We start from the raw sequence: 14,793 nt of genomic DNA on the forward strand, positions 1-14,793 counted from the left end.
CATTTCTATCTCTCCAGCGACATTTTCCAGCAGTCCAATATCTACTCTCGCTCCTCTTTTACTCTTTGTATATCTGAAAAATCTTTTGGTATCCTCTTTGATATTATTGGTTAGCCTACCTTCATATTTCATCTTTTCCTTATGGCTTTTTAGGTGCCTTCCGTTGTTTTTAAAAGCTTCCCAATCCTTTAACTTCCTACACTTTTTTTTGCTGTAGTAGACATCTCCTCTTTTGCTTTTATGTTACCTTTGACTTGCCTTGTCAGCCACAGTTCTGTCATTATGCCTTCAGAATGCTACTACTTTTTGAGATGTATCTATCATGCTTTTTTTGAATTGCTCCTACAATCTCCAGCCATTGCTGTCCTGCTAGTATCTCCTTCTAATTAACTTTGGCTGGCTCCTCTCATGTGTCTCTATAAATTCCCTTTATTCCATTGCAATATAGATACATCTGACTTTAACTTTTCCCTCTCAAATAGCAAGGCAAATTCTATCAAATTATGATGACCATCTCCTAAGGGTTCCTTCACCTTAAACTCCCTAATCAAATCTGATTCATTGTACAACATCAATCTAGAATAGCCTTTCCCTGTGAGCTCAACCTCAAGCTGCTCTTAAAAAGCCATACATTCTACAAAGCATTTTACAAATTCTCTTGGAATCCAGCACCAGCCTGATTTTTCCCAATCTAACTGCATATTGAAATACCCCATGACCATCGTAACATTATCATTTTGACATACCTTTTCTATTTTACATTATAATTTGTACCCCACATCCTGTCTGCTGTTCAGTGACCTGTATTTAACTCCCATCAGGGTCTTTTTACCCTTGCAGTTTCTTAATTGTAACCTTAAGGATTCTACATCTTCCGATTTTATATTATCTTTTTCCTCAGAATTTGATTCCATTCTTTACCAACCGAGCCATGCCACCACCCCGCCTACCCCCGTTATTTCGATAGAATGTGTATTCTTGGATATTAAGCTCCCAACTATAATCTTCTTTCAGCCACAACTCAGTGATGCCCACATCATACCTGCCAATCTCTAATTGTGCTACATCCTCATTGCTTTTGTCTCTGTTACATGGCAACTTAACCCACTGACTGGAATTTTGTCTTGCCATCTGCCTGTCCTTCCTGACAATCTCACTACACACTGTATCTGCTTGTATACCAATTTACCCCACCCTTTGTCAGATTATTCTAGATAATCTTGCTATGTTGCTCTTAAACATGTAAAAACTTGTAAATTTGCTTTTGGCTCTATTTTTACAGCCAGAACCTAAATGGCGTAAGATTCTAGGAGTCAAAGTAAAGCTGAAAATGAGATGCTTTCAAATTGCTTTAAGAAAATAAAACTGCAGAATTTGATAGCCAGAGATTGGTTCCCAGGTTGTAAATAAGGGGGCATAATTTAAGGTGATTGGAGGACAGTGGGATGCCGGAAGTAAGTTTTTTGGTTTTGTTTGCACAGGGATTAGTGGGTATATGGAATGACTGCTAGGGGTGGTGATAAAGGGGACATTTAAGAAATTCTTAGGTAGGCACATAATAGATAGAGAAATGGAGGGAAGTGTTTGATCTTGGAGAAGGCTAAGAAGTCAGTGCAATATCGTGGTCTAATAGGCCCGTATTATACTATAAAATGGATTAAGTTAGGCTCCAGATGCTGCCTGAACTGCTAAGAATATACAGCATTTTGTTTTTGACAAATATTTCACAATGTATTTCAATGTTAGCTATGCATTTTGATTTTAAAAATGTAGATCTGAAAATGCAATTGTCTGTAGATTGCTGGACCAAATACATTTATTTGTTTACGTGCAATAACCTGACTGGTAATGTGGACTGTGGGTGATCCCCAAGGCAGTAGACAACTGAACGGGTGTTATTGTCATTACGAATTATAATGTAGATATGGATACTTTACTGATCCCAAAGAAAATTAGTGTCACATAGCTTTATAAGTGCACAGGTATAAATATTAGAAGAGGTAGAAAAAATAAAGAAAAATACATTACCACTAACAGGAGGGAATCATCACTTTCCCGGCTATAGGTTGACTCATTAAAGAGCATCATGGTTGAGGGTAAGAATAGCCAAGATGGCATGCAGAGGGTGAGAAACATTATCCAGATTTACCTTGTTCCACCACCTCCAGTGTGTCCAGTTTGACTCCTATAACAGAACCATCCTTTCTAATCGGTTTATTGAGCCTGTTGGCATCACCCATGTTGATGCCATTGCCCCAATACACCACCGCATAAGAGATTGTACTTGTGACAACAGACTGGTAGAACATGTGAAGGAGAGGCCTACATACTAAAGAACCTCAGTCTCCTCAGGAAGTAGAGGCAACTCTGGCCCTTCTTGTACACAGCCTCCACTCAAGTCTGTCATTCAGGTACTTGGCAGGCTTACTCTTCCTAAAGTCCATCACCATCTCCTTATCTGTTTTGTCTTACTGATATCTGCAGATGATTTAGCTTGCCCCATTTGACTAAGTCCTCCAGCAGGGCCCTGTATTTGTCCTCCTGTCCTCTTTATACATCTGGCTATTGCTAAGTCATCAGAGAATTTCTGCAGATGACAGGACTCGGTGTTGTAGCTAAAGTCCAGGGTAAACAGGAAGGGAACTAGTACATCCTCTGTGGGGCCCCAGTGCTGCTTATAGCCGTGTCTGATCCACGGCTCTGAAGCTGTACAAACTGCAACATTAGAAACTGAAAGTTAATGCATTTGGCTTATCTTTTTTATAGATAATCAAAACCACCTTTTAATGGCAATATTGGTAAAGAAACGTCCTGAATAAAAACAATTCGAGACCCAGCTTTAGATGTTCTGCCTACGCTGTGCTAACAGTGATAACCCAATGCTGTGAACTGTTGAGCATCTTCAGAAGAATGTATTTAGATGTTTCTTCTTTGTGCTCCGCTTTATTTTAGCGTTTGATGTTTGATATACCAGTCTTCCACCCACTAGTGGATCCATCGACAGGAGAATTGGATGTAAAAAGAGCATTCACAAAATGGAGGTTAGTGCACTTGTTTCCCATTATTCAGCATCTGACAACTTTAGTCTCCTGTACTAATGGTTGAGTGGGATGCTGCTTCTGTGCCCTCAAATGAGCTCTGTTTGATATAAATTTTATAAATAAGCTGCAACAAGCAGGTGAACGAGTCAGTCAGGCTCGAGAATTATTAAACAGAAAAAGAGGAAATAAAGCACTTATTTTTAACAGTACAGATGCTTATTTTGGTATTAATTCTACTTTAGTATTCTGGTTTTTAAAAAGAGATTGGCCACGCCTTGTACAGCAAAACTTTTTATTGAGAATACAATGAGCTGATTGTGTATCAAGTTGAAATTGTTATCAAGTGACTATTTCTGTTTCAATTGCATGTGCAAAGAATGAAACCAGGGTGGAGCAATGATGATAACTATTTCAACTATGCCAGTGCTGGAAGTTGCTCTTGAAATTGTAACAGCCTTGCATAGTTTTTAAACAATCCTAATCCCTTGCCCTTGTCTGTTCCTCATCCCCACAACTAGTGCAAACTAAGGTACATAATTCAGTAAGGTGTGAAAATACCTTAAGAGAATTTGGGTGAAGAAATATGCCAGTTACTCATTTATTGCTTGAAGGTTATGGGGAAAAGTAGCAAGTGTAAATCAGGCAAAATATGTTGAATCTTTCCTGATAGTTGTATGTGTACGTGTTTCCTACAGGCGAAATTATAACCACATCTGGCAGGTGTTGATGTTTGCCCGTCGAGTGTTCTACAAGATTGATATCTTTAGTCCCTTGAATCCTGAAGCTGCAGTACTGTGAGTCCAAAACTTAAGTTTCTGTAAGATCACAACTATAGGAGTGATTTTTGTACCTGATGTTTATGGACAAAATTATAGTGGGTTGAATTTTAAAGAACGGGCTAATGATCTCTGTTCTGGAAATGACTGCAAAGTGATGGCACTCTCAACTGACCCTTCCAGCTATTGGCCATGCTTAACTGTATAAATGTATTTGAAAATTCTTGCCAATTTCATGACACCACAATAGTAATCATTACATTTGCAAAATTTAAGTTATTATTGTAGTGTTGATAAATATTTGTGTTTACAGCGCCTTCCAAATTTGCAGCCAATTAATAACTAAATATTTGAAATATCAAGAGATAATGTTGGAAAGAAATGTGTAGGTTGTCTTGAAGTTTCCTTAAAATGTAATTTGAACAGTACTTAGAATATTGATGCACTTTCCTTCCCATATGAAGTGGCCTTAAAACTTCATGGATATTTGTCTGATCCTACACCTATTAGGTGCATGGCTAAAATGCTGCTAGTTACGTAAATATGTTTGCACTGTTATTTAGCATTGCCAAGCCATAACAACTTCGTGCACATCTTGAGATCTGTGAGTCTAATTAAAAACCTTGCAGAATATGGAAGGTGGTTAAAGATAAAGATGTGAATTGAAGGCTCAGAAGCAAGCCCCACAGTTTGAAGCCCGGTCCCTCATCATGTCTGCATCTTTCAATTGTTCTCAGGCTTAATTAGAAACCATTGCACTGATCAATCTGAAAATGTACCTTCTTTTCCAGATATGAAAAGGACATACATTTATTCAAAAGCAAAGTAGTTGATAGTGTGAAACTATGCAACAGTCATCTCTTTGATCAACCCAAAATGGATGACCCTTATGCAATTAGGTGAGTTTGATTTAAATTTTAAGTTTTGAGACTAATTCTAATACCTTCCTATTAAACCAAAACTTGTTTGTATCCAACGTGCATTTGAAGTGTGTGCATAGTAGTTATGATTATTGACTTGTTCCTGTTATGTGGAAAGATGATTTGATTTTGACCTACAAATGGCAAGTTTACATGTGATTGTGTTATTAAATAACCAGATTTGTGGGAATTTTCCATCATGAACAATAAGTTGTAACTAAATTGAAGTGTCATTAACTCTTAATCTGTTCTTTGCATGAATAAATTATTTGTACTGCCAATAATATTTTTGAAATCAGTATTACATATAAATGGTTTTGGGAGTAATTTTGGCCTACTTGATGGACTAACATTGAACATCTGGCCTATTATTCTAGATAGCTAAAATAAGATTTTTGATGTTCCCTGTTGCCTGAAGCACACATAAGTGTTGAATAATTTTTATGGCATAATTTATTGTAATTATGTTTGAATTGTATCGTAATTAAAATTATAAACTTTGAATTAAGTCAATAAACGACTTGAACATGCTTTTTTTTACTTTAAATTTGCTTTATAATGTTATTTTATGTAATACAGAAGTATTTTTGTGATGGGCTTTGTGTGATTATCTGCAGAGTAGATTGTTTGATAACGTTTAGAACTTTCTTCCTGGTAATTTTTTTTTTTGTTCGGTTAAAATTTAAGTATACATCATAATGAGCAAATGAACTATCCTATGAGCCAAGAATAAAAATCTCCACCATTCTGCTCAACTTTGCAGTAATGTTGCAATTCTAATTGTTGCTGAGAATGGTGAAGACAGAATTTGCTTTGAATCCCAGATTAAGCAGGGTCATGGAAACCAGCAGTTTCACTTGTGATTGAAGTGAGCATTAATTCCTTTTGGCTATTAAGCCTCCATATGAACTAAATAGTTTCAGTTTTAGGGCTGAGAAATAAAATGGTCACTTGAAAAAGCTATTTAAAGGCTGTCAGTACTTGTAGAATCTCATGCCACCAAAGAGGTGCTGACTTTAAAGGAGATAAAAATTTGGATCATCATATGCAAAGTGAGAATTACATGTTTTTAAAAAATAAATAAATTAAATAAAAATTACCTGTTTCTTCCAAAGCTTTTCACCCTGGAATCCAGCAGTACATGAGGAAGCCAGAGAGAAGATGTTCACCCAAAAGGTACATTTCCTACGTATATTGAAAACCCTTTTGTTACTAGCTAACGTGTCAGCCAGCCCACCCATTTCTCCTTCATAACCATCCTGTACAGTCCTTGTCATCAATCATGATCTCAATTTCATGACACGCGACTTCCAGCAATATTGAATGATTGCTGGAGAGCAGGTGCTCATCTGCATTTCAATCAAAGCTTGTGCAAAGGTGTTCTGATTACAAGCAGTCATTTTTTGGCCTCATTGTACAATTGTGAATTGCCTCTTAGAGAGATCTGATGTGTAACTAGCAGTTCCTTTTACTCCGTTTTCAATAGCAGTGCTGAAAAAATACTTTTCTGCTTTTTTGTCCTGACTTCCTTTTATTTTTGAGTTCCAGTATCATCTTGGACTTGATTCCTTTACTGTTCTACCTTACCCAACTTGTATCCAAGTTCAAACTTGTGCTGCCTAGTCCCCAGGCTGTTAAAGTCCCTCCTTTGACTTCTATTACAGTCATTTTTAAAATGTCATTTTAAACTCGCTTTTTTGTAGGTTGAACTTTTGGTCACTTGATCTGACCATCTCCCTGTATGGCTTGGAGTCTTATTCTGCTTAATTATCATGTTGTAGAATATCCAGTTACTATTTTGGAGGAGTCCTTGTTCACCTGAGTTTCTCTGTCTATTCCATTGTTTATGGGAAAGCTGTTTGTCCCTCCCCCATTTTTAAACTAAACTAACTTCCCTCTTCCACTACTTTAAGCTAGTTTAGTTTGATTTATGTACTTACCAATCTTGTGCAATGCTTTAAGGATCTGGTTATTAAAAAAAAAAGTGATACTGTTTTCCACCTTATTTGATACTGTGTGCAGTATTAAGTTTGGCATTGTGAGATGCATGGTCATGTTTTTTTGTTTTCTCTTGCCTAGAGAAAACCTGAAGATCAGAACAAAAGCGTGCATGTGTCTGGTCTTTCCTGGGTAAAACCTGGTTCAACACAACCTTTCAGCAAGGATGAAAACACTGCACAAACCTAGTACATTTTATCAACGGCACGAGAGGCACTTTCTTTCTGTGAGGCATAATGGACCAGGTCAATTGAGATATAATATTTTCTTCCCCGTGTTGGTTCAGATGTTGGACTTTGTTTTAGCGGCAGCAGTTTGAAAACAAAATGCAGGAGATGGTGTTCCTTGCGCATAAATTATAAAGATTTTAAACTTTTGTTTAAATTCAACTTTTAACAAAGTTTGTTAAAACTTGCATTTTGGAGACCTCTACTACCTAGGTAATCTTGGCAATACAACTATTAATAATGTTGGGGTGGTTAACTGAATTGTGTGGTTCTTTCATAAAGATGTCACCATTTTTGTAATACTGCCATTATTATGTAGAAATGTTTTTCATGTTTCGGGGCTGGCCACTAGAGTTTTAAGTTTTTGAGTTTGGACATTCAGTAATCATCCAGATCAACTATATTTTACATAGCATATGACTATTTGCAGTTTTCATAAAATCACGGTTGAGTTTTCTAATGTAAATATTAGCATATATATTTTGTAAATAGCATTTTTGACCCTATAGTTAGCACTTTGAGATGAAATGGTGCTGTAAGTGACATCAGTTCATTGGACGTGTATTTGAGTAGATTAATCTGTTAAAGAAACAGTGTGTTCAGTGGGGCCCCAAGCTTTGTAATTTTGGTGATCTTTATATAGTGTGTCTGAATCAGTTCAAAGAAGAATATTTCCTAGACATGTTATAATTATCTTGTGCAATCAAGCAGCACATTGTGTAATAAAAGTGCTGTTTATTTGTGGTGGGGTCTATTAAAAGGTGAAATAGCTGCAGACCAACAAACTGATGTCATTATGGCTTAAACTTCAAAATAAAAACAAACTAAAACTGCTGATTACTTTTTAATGTGTGTGTGTGTATGTATGTACGTGGGCATATGAGTAACTACTTTTGGTAAATGCTGTCCCTTTCCATTTGAAGACTGTTTGGCTTTGATTGCCACTAGTTATTTTTGATAAAATGCTTACTTGCATTGTAGTATGTGTATTTACCACCAGATGGCACAGTGGTGCAAATTCATTAGCTTTAGCTTCCGCTTACACACTCAGCTGTTAATCTTGAATGTTAATCTCTTTTGAGCATTTTGTTTGTGGGCTTTTCTTTCTCTAACCTGCTCTGGTTCTGTCTCTGATTACTTTTTTTTGTCTTCCTGCATCAAACAATAACTAGCTTCTTTGTGTCTTACAGTGCATCTACCATAACCATCTCTGGTCTTGTAACTTTTGTTTTTTTTGTTCTATGTCACTTCCGCCAATTTAAAATATAGATTAGTTCTAATCCTTCAATTTCCCCCTCCTACCCCCACTGAATATCCTTTTCATTCAAACAAATATGAAGGGTTTGAAAAAGAATTAACCATAATCGCTTTCATGATTCTACTTTTCCTCCTGAGCATTTTACTTCTCTATCCTGTTTTTGTCTGATATTATCTGCTGTAATCTATCCAGGAATTTGATCTGAACTCCATGTGCAATGTGATAGGAGTTTAGCCACTGTTTTAGTTAATGGATACCTTCACAGAAAATAAAGATTAAAAGTTTGTAATTAAAGTATTACATAAAATGGCAGTGGTTTTGAAAACCTAACTGGTGCCTCTCACAGTGTTTTTGATACATGAATGAATGTATTTGTCAAAGAATTACTAACTGCGGATATTGAGTTTGATTTAAAAAAAACACAATATAGATTTTATAATGGCATTTACTATAACTCAAGTTACATGTACAAACTGGTCTTCAAGAGCAATATGAGCATTGGCTGCTTTCAGAATGCTGTAGAATCTTGAATGAACAAAGTCATCTTAAGAACATAAGAAATAGACAGGAGTCAACTATTTGGTCCTTTTGTGCCTGCTTCCACTATTTGTTGTTGTTGTTGTTACCAATCTTTTATAATGGCATGATTCCATATCCCTGGATTCCATTAATATTTAATAACTTATTCAGTGCCTTGTATGCCCAAGATGCAGGTAGCAGGATGTTTGCTATTTTGCACATCCCCCCCCCCCCCCCACCAAACTCCACAAGCACATTCTGTAAGCATTGGAAAGAAAAATGTTCACTAGCCACTTGCATCTTAAAAACCACATCTATCCTAATGTTCTGAATGATCTTTAAAACTGATAGAAAAAAAGTGCAGCTTATTTATTGCAACTTTTAAAGATCCTCCAAACACCAGCAGAATTTTTATTTCCCTAACCAGTGTTTACAATGGGGAATCAAATTTCTTTTCTATGGAATCTGGAGTCTTGTATTTTCAGCTAAATCAAATAAGCTCTACCATAATCAGAGATGAGTACTGTAAATGCTTTTGAAAGTTTGACTGCAATATAACAGAAAATGGTAGAGGTTCAGATGGCTCACTGTCTGAAAAAGCAGGGATGGCTTAAATTCATCAGCAATGGAGAAGCAAATAAAACTGCACTCAAGGTTTGGTTTTTAAACATTGGATTTCTTTTGCCTCAAAGATTCTCACTCAACTTCATAGAAATTTTACTTCCAAATATAGTAATAGTCATTTGCATTTTCATTCAGTTATAAAATTATAGATGTTTGCTTATTTCTAAATCAATTTCCTGAATTAAAAATTATGGGCAGTAACAAAACAGACGCTCATGCCAATGTTCAAGTTGAGACATGGATTTTTAAAAAAATGTTGGTGCAGGTGTCTTCTAAAAGACTAAATTCCATCAACTTTTACAGAAATGGAAAAACAAATTCTAGTAACCTGTTCTAAGATGTGTGGTGTGACTGCTTGATCATAAACCATTTTCTAAATTAGTAACAGAAATTATTTTATAAAAGAATGTAGACACATACAAATGTTAAAACATCAGATTTCACAACTTTTACAGAGAAACAGCACAAAACATTTTAACAAATCAATTATAATTTAAATACTTCAGATTAATAAGCTTTAAAACAAGTTGTTTTTTGACACACTTGTGGGGTCCCTGTTTAAAATAAGTATTGTAGTAATTCCCATTTTATCTGGACTGAACTCAATACAATACAATAAACACCATAACCACTTAACTAAAATGATATCCTAAACTGAATATTCCTTAATCTTTTCAAAAGTTTAAATAAAATTGTTTTTAATTGAGAAGTTATGTTCAAGGACTGATATTAAAATGTAAACCCATCTAGCCAAAATTTTACTATAGGCTTTTTGCATTGCTTTAAAAACCACCTTTGGGTATAGGCTATTTGAGACCTTTTTTTAAATCTTAAGATGTTTTCAACTGATCTGAGCAACATGGTGATTTGCAATATCAATGGTGCCCAATAAGATCTGGATGCTTTAATCCCAACCTATATTTTCTGTACTCATGACACAGCAATTTAGATTGTGTATTTTTCTATTGAGTATCTCTTTTCACCAATTGAAGAATATGACTAATACAGATTGCTTACTTGCATACCAAAATATTTATATCTGGTTGAGATTTGTATTACTAAGGTAAGGTGAATGAAGCTGACAGGAATACTGAACTGAATACCGAAGGAATAACTGAATTAAGTTATTGTGAACCTGATTTCTTTGAACCATTAAAGAATTGATGACAACCCTTTCTCTTCTACTAAAACTATTTTATGCTAAGTAAAGAATAAGGTAGAGTACACACTACTCAAACTCTGAGGACAAAATAGTTGCAAAGTATCACTGATTTCCAATACAAGTGTCATGGGAAACTGACACTTCTACTGAATGTAAGGCAGGTGATTGGAAGTAATACCATACTCTTCTTAAACAAGAGGAAGTCTGCAGATGCTGGAAATCCAAGCAACACACAATGTTGAAGGAACTCAGCAGGCCAGGCAGAGTCTATGGAAACCTGAGCAGTTGACATTTTGGGCTGAGACCATTCATCAGGCTTGAAGGATCTTGGCCTGAAATATCAACTGTACTCTTTTCCATAGATGCTGCCTGGCCTGCTGAGTTCTTCCAGCATATTGTGAGTGTTGCCATACACTTCCTGCTCAGTCTACTGATCTCTTCCAGGTAAGAGACTTGGAAATCTATCTACCAAGGACATTTAAGATGCTTGTTAAAATTTTAAATAACTCCTCGTATTTTTTGTAATTAAATTTAATTATAACAAATTTAATGTTGTGTCAATGTCCAAAAGTTTGCATATAGGGTTTACTAAAGTTAGCAACTGTATTAATCTGTCCTATTGGGTGCATACTGTGCTTCATGGTAATTGTTAATTTGAAAGAACAGTAGAAATATTTGTTGAATGGCTGACATCAGATTGTGACAGCTATTGACTGAAGTAACACATCAAATGCTGGAGAAATTCAACAGGTTAGGCAGCATCTGTGGAAATGAATAAACTGTTGACATTTCAGGTTGAGATCCTGTGAGTATCTACTGTGATTTTTTTTGTGCTCTGACATATTGTTCTGTTTTTCTTTGGTTACCAAACAATTCAACTGCATTGACTAAGTTAGAAAATAACTGTTATGGCAATAAATGTGTGGTTTATGAGGCATTTCAGATCAGATGAGCAAAACATTTGCAGTAGATTAGGGTCTGTTACAAGCAGGCTATTAAGTGAGCAAAGAGGTGATTTAAAAAGGTTTGGTTCTGAATCTGATTGTACATTCCACAAGTTGCAGATGCTGACAGAATTTATGTACCTATATTTACAACGTTTATCATCACTGAGAGGTAGCCAATCCAAACAAGTAGCAATGCACCTTACTCTAAAGGTGGGGCAAGTGTTGCACAAATGTTCCTTTGTCAGTTTCTGTAATTCTCAGGATAAATTTGGTGATCCAGAAGCAAGTTGTAGGGTTTTGGACATATTAATTGATTCTTTGAATTGTGTTTTGAAAAATCTCCATATCCTTCAGTTATGGGATGCTGTTTAAAATCCTGACTGTAGCCCTCACGACTGATCAGCCCTCTCGAGAGTGCGGGTAATATTGAAAAAGAACCACTGAGGATTTGGAGATGAGATTGCAGCTGCTGGAATCTGGAACAACACAAAGCACTGGAGGAACTCGGCAAGTCAGGCAGCATCTGTAGAGGGGAAATGAACAGTCAGTATTTCAGGTTAAGATTGTTCCTTTGCACTGGCAGTGAAAGGTTGGCTGTCTATATCCTTCCACAGATGTTGCCAAACTTGCCAAGTACTTCCAGCACCATTTGTGTTGCTGGGGAGTTGTTTTATTACATGCATTAAAATAAATAATTTTATCTCTGCACAGCCTAAGACTTGAATGATGAATATTCAGTATACCTCCTGAGGACAAACATTGCATGACAACAACATGCTAAATTTGTTTCCTAACTTGAAATCCCCATTGCATTTGACTTAGATATTCAACAGCCTTAAGTTAAAACTTTTTCTCTTTCCAAATGTTGCCTGACCTGCATTTTTTTTTTAATTTGTCTGTCTGGACTTTCAGTATATTTTGTTTTTGCAATAGATTAACCTGTTAATCAATAGAAAACGAAGGGTCTAAGTGACATATCAAGTATGAAAACCTGAAAATAGGTCATCTTCCATAAAATAATCAATATTCTTTTAAATAGAAACTTTTTAACATTTTCTTTCCTAAACTACTGGCTGTAGTCTACCATTTCAAATGGTGGTTCTGTAGTTGTTATTTGCATGCTATTCATGACCTTCCAAGCTTATTGAACACATACAACCAGTTTTGGGCACCAAAATCCATTGTGGATAAACTGGGCACTTTGAATGTAATCCTTGGACATGGAATGCTAACTGCGGAGGAGGGAAAACTCGTCCATGGGAATTTAAACGCTATTGTCCAATCCAGACAGTTTCACAGAACATTTGTATATGAGTAATAGGATCATATCCTGTATTTTGCTTTTGAAAATAACCTGTCCTTTCTAAAGTGTATTTAAAATTTAAACGTTTTAATCTAAGTTGACATACAAATGTAGTAATAGTATAATTGAATTTGATATGAAAAACTTGTTTTAAGTCTGTTTTAATACTTATTTTGGAAAAGCTTAAATAATAAAATGCTATTTAAAGATGCCCCTCTTCAACATTCTGATCTTTTAAATGTAAACTGCTTTAGAAAGCAAGAAACTGGGTATCTGTTAAAGCGCTTAACCCTTTGTGTCCACTTTCCTACAGCATGTACTCACTGACTATATGGCTTGGCAAAAGCTTTAAGCATAGCTGTAATTTTCTCTGGTCTGCTTTCCAGTTTCTTGGACTCAAAGGCAGGGGGACAAGTCATGAAGTTGATATAATTAGTTGGTATTTGTGCCAAAGCCCATTACTGTTTCTCAACAAATTACCAAAGTAATGAGGCACAAATAGAATCAGTGTGAGCCTCTGTCATTGGCCACATCTTGCAAACGTCTGTATAGTGCAGTATGGTTCTCTTGACAAACCCTCTTAGCTGGCACTTCATTGCCATCATCCAATGTCAAGCCACGTTTCTTGGTTGGAGTTTCACCAGTCTTGATCATGTTGTTGATATCTCTCAGTCTCTGCAGGTGGTAAAAAAGGAATCATCTTAGTTGCAAGAAAAAAATAGGCTTGTTTCTAAAGTTCACATTCAGAATTTGATCATAGGACTGGTATCAAATAAGGTGCAGAAAATGATGGCACATGTTTGATTGTTTAAATGGCTTATTTTGACAAGTCTATTAGAACAAACGTGGCTTGCTTAGGAGGTACAGAGTAGTATTGGAGGCTTTTATTTAAAGATTGATGGCCTGGAACTAGTGGTGTGTGTGGTCCTCAGTTTGTCATATGAGGATGTTAGTAATAATTAGTAAATTTGTAGATGACTGAAATTGATTGTGTAACAGATAATGAAGATAAAGGATACAAAGAATACTGATCAATTGTGAAAGTGGACAAAGGAAGATGAAATTTAAAATCAGATGTGCAAAGTGATACATTTTGGGAAATTACCCCTCTAACCTATTTGTCAGAGATAGCTCATGGTCATTTTCTGCCCTCTTAATGTCCTCAATCTTCACAGGACTCATTTAATCCCAGCTACTATACCTGACATAGACAAAATCTCCAAATGCTGGAAATCGAATGCAACCCACAAAAAGCTGAAGGAACTCAGGAGGTCAGGCTGCATCCATAGAAATGAACAAACAGTTGACGTTTTGGCCCAAGACCCTTCTTCAAGACTGGAAAGGAAGGGGGAAGACGCCAGAATAAAAGGTGGGGGAAGGGAAGAAGGATAGCGAGAAGATGGGTGAAAAGGCTAGAAATGAAGGAATCTGAGAGGAGAGTAGAGCACAGAAGAAAAGGAAGGAAGAGGGGCACCAAGGCGAACTGGTAAGAGGTCAGAGTGAACAACAGAAGGGGGGGATTTTTAAAATATAAGTCAATAAGGAGAAGTCGAGAACAAGATGGCAGTGAAGGCAAGTTCCCAGGAAGAATACGTGGCTGTGGTAGCAAGTCTGGGTAAGTACACAGTTGAGAAAGGGCAGCAGAAATCAGAGGGAGAGCAGTAAGAGTGTCTCACTGAACTCCTGTCAAACATAAGATGAAGATTTCTTCAGGGTAGGCATACCTTGAAGAGGTTTCGCAGTACAGCAGCAGATCATAAACATAAGAAATTCTTTAGATGCTGGAAATCTAAGGCAACATACACATGTGGGTTACTTAGTGGAAGAAACCAGAGAACCTGGGGAAGGTCACAGCATGAATGAAATGACCGAGCAGATATCACCTAAATATAAAAGTGTGCTTGTGCACATCAGTATGGTACAAGGTTTGTAGAAAGAATAGATAGTTGCCAAAGCAACTCCTGTTACCCCATCAAAGACTGAGACAAGAGTTGAACTTTTCTGCAGCTCTTGCATAA

The 14,793-nt window shown here is 36.3% G+C and overlaps 2 protein-coding genes across 13 annotated transcripts in view; one reads left to right on the plus strand and one right to left on the minus strand.

The window, feature by feature from the left end:
- Positions 1-7,797, plus strand: part of aktip (akt interacting protein) — a 30,516-nt gene extending 22,719 nt beyond the window's left edge. For all 3 annotated transcript variants that reach the window (XM_059992841.1, XM_059992843.1, XM_059992842.1), the window contains 5 exons: positions 2,953-3,041; positions 3,737-3,835; positions 4,609-4,716; positions 5,853-5,913; positions 6,817-7,797. In XM_059992841.1, coding sequence (XP_059848824.1) covers positions 2,953-3,041; positions 3,737-3,835; positions 4,609-4,716; positions 5,853-5,913; positions 6,817-6,924 — 465 coding nt within the window. In that variant the 3' untranslated portion in view covers positions 6,925-7,797. The remainder of the gene's footprint in view (positions 1-2,952; positions 3,042-3,736; positions 3,836-4,608; positions 4,717-5,852; positions 5,914-6,816) is intronic.
- Positions 7,798-8,647: 850 nt separating this feature from the next.
- rbl2 (retinoblastoma-like 2 (p130)) overlaps positions 8,648-14,793 on the minus strand; it is a 121,432-nt gene continuing 115,286 nt past the window's right edge. For 7 of the 10 annotated variants that reach the window (XM_059992834.1, XM_059992832.1, XM_059992833.1 and 4 more), the window contains 2 exons: positions 13,352-13,450; positions 8,648-11,995 (listed from right to left, as the gene is read on the minus strand). In XM_059992834.1, the coding sequence (XP_059848817.1) occupies positions 11,714-11,995; positions 13,352-13,450 (381 nt within the window). In that variant the 3' untranslated portion in view covers positions 8,648-11,713. Of the gene's footprint in view, positions 13,451-14,793 lie in introns of all 10 variants that reach the window. The other 3 variants (XM_059992837.1, XM_059992835.1, XM_059992836.1) reach the window with 2 other exon arrangements.

Source organism: Hypanus sabinus, chromosome 17 (genome assembly GCF_030144855.1).
Source record: "Hypanus sabinus isolate sHypSab1 chromosome 17, sHypSab1.hap1, whole genome shotgun sequence".
Taxonomy (NCBI): domain Eukaryota; kingdom Metazoa; phylum Chordata; class Chondrichthyes; order Myliobatiformes; family Dasyatidae; genus Hypanus; species Hypanus sabinus.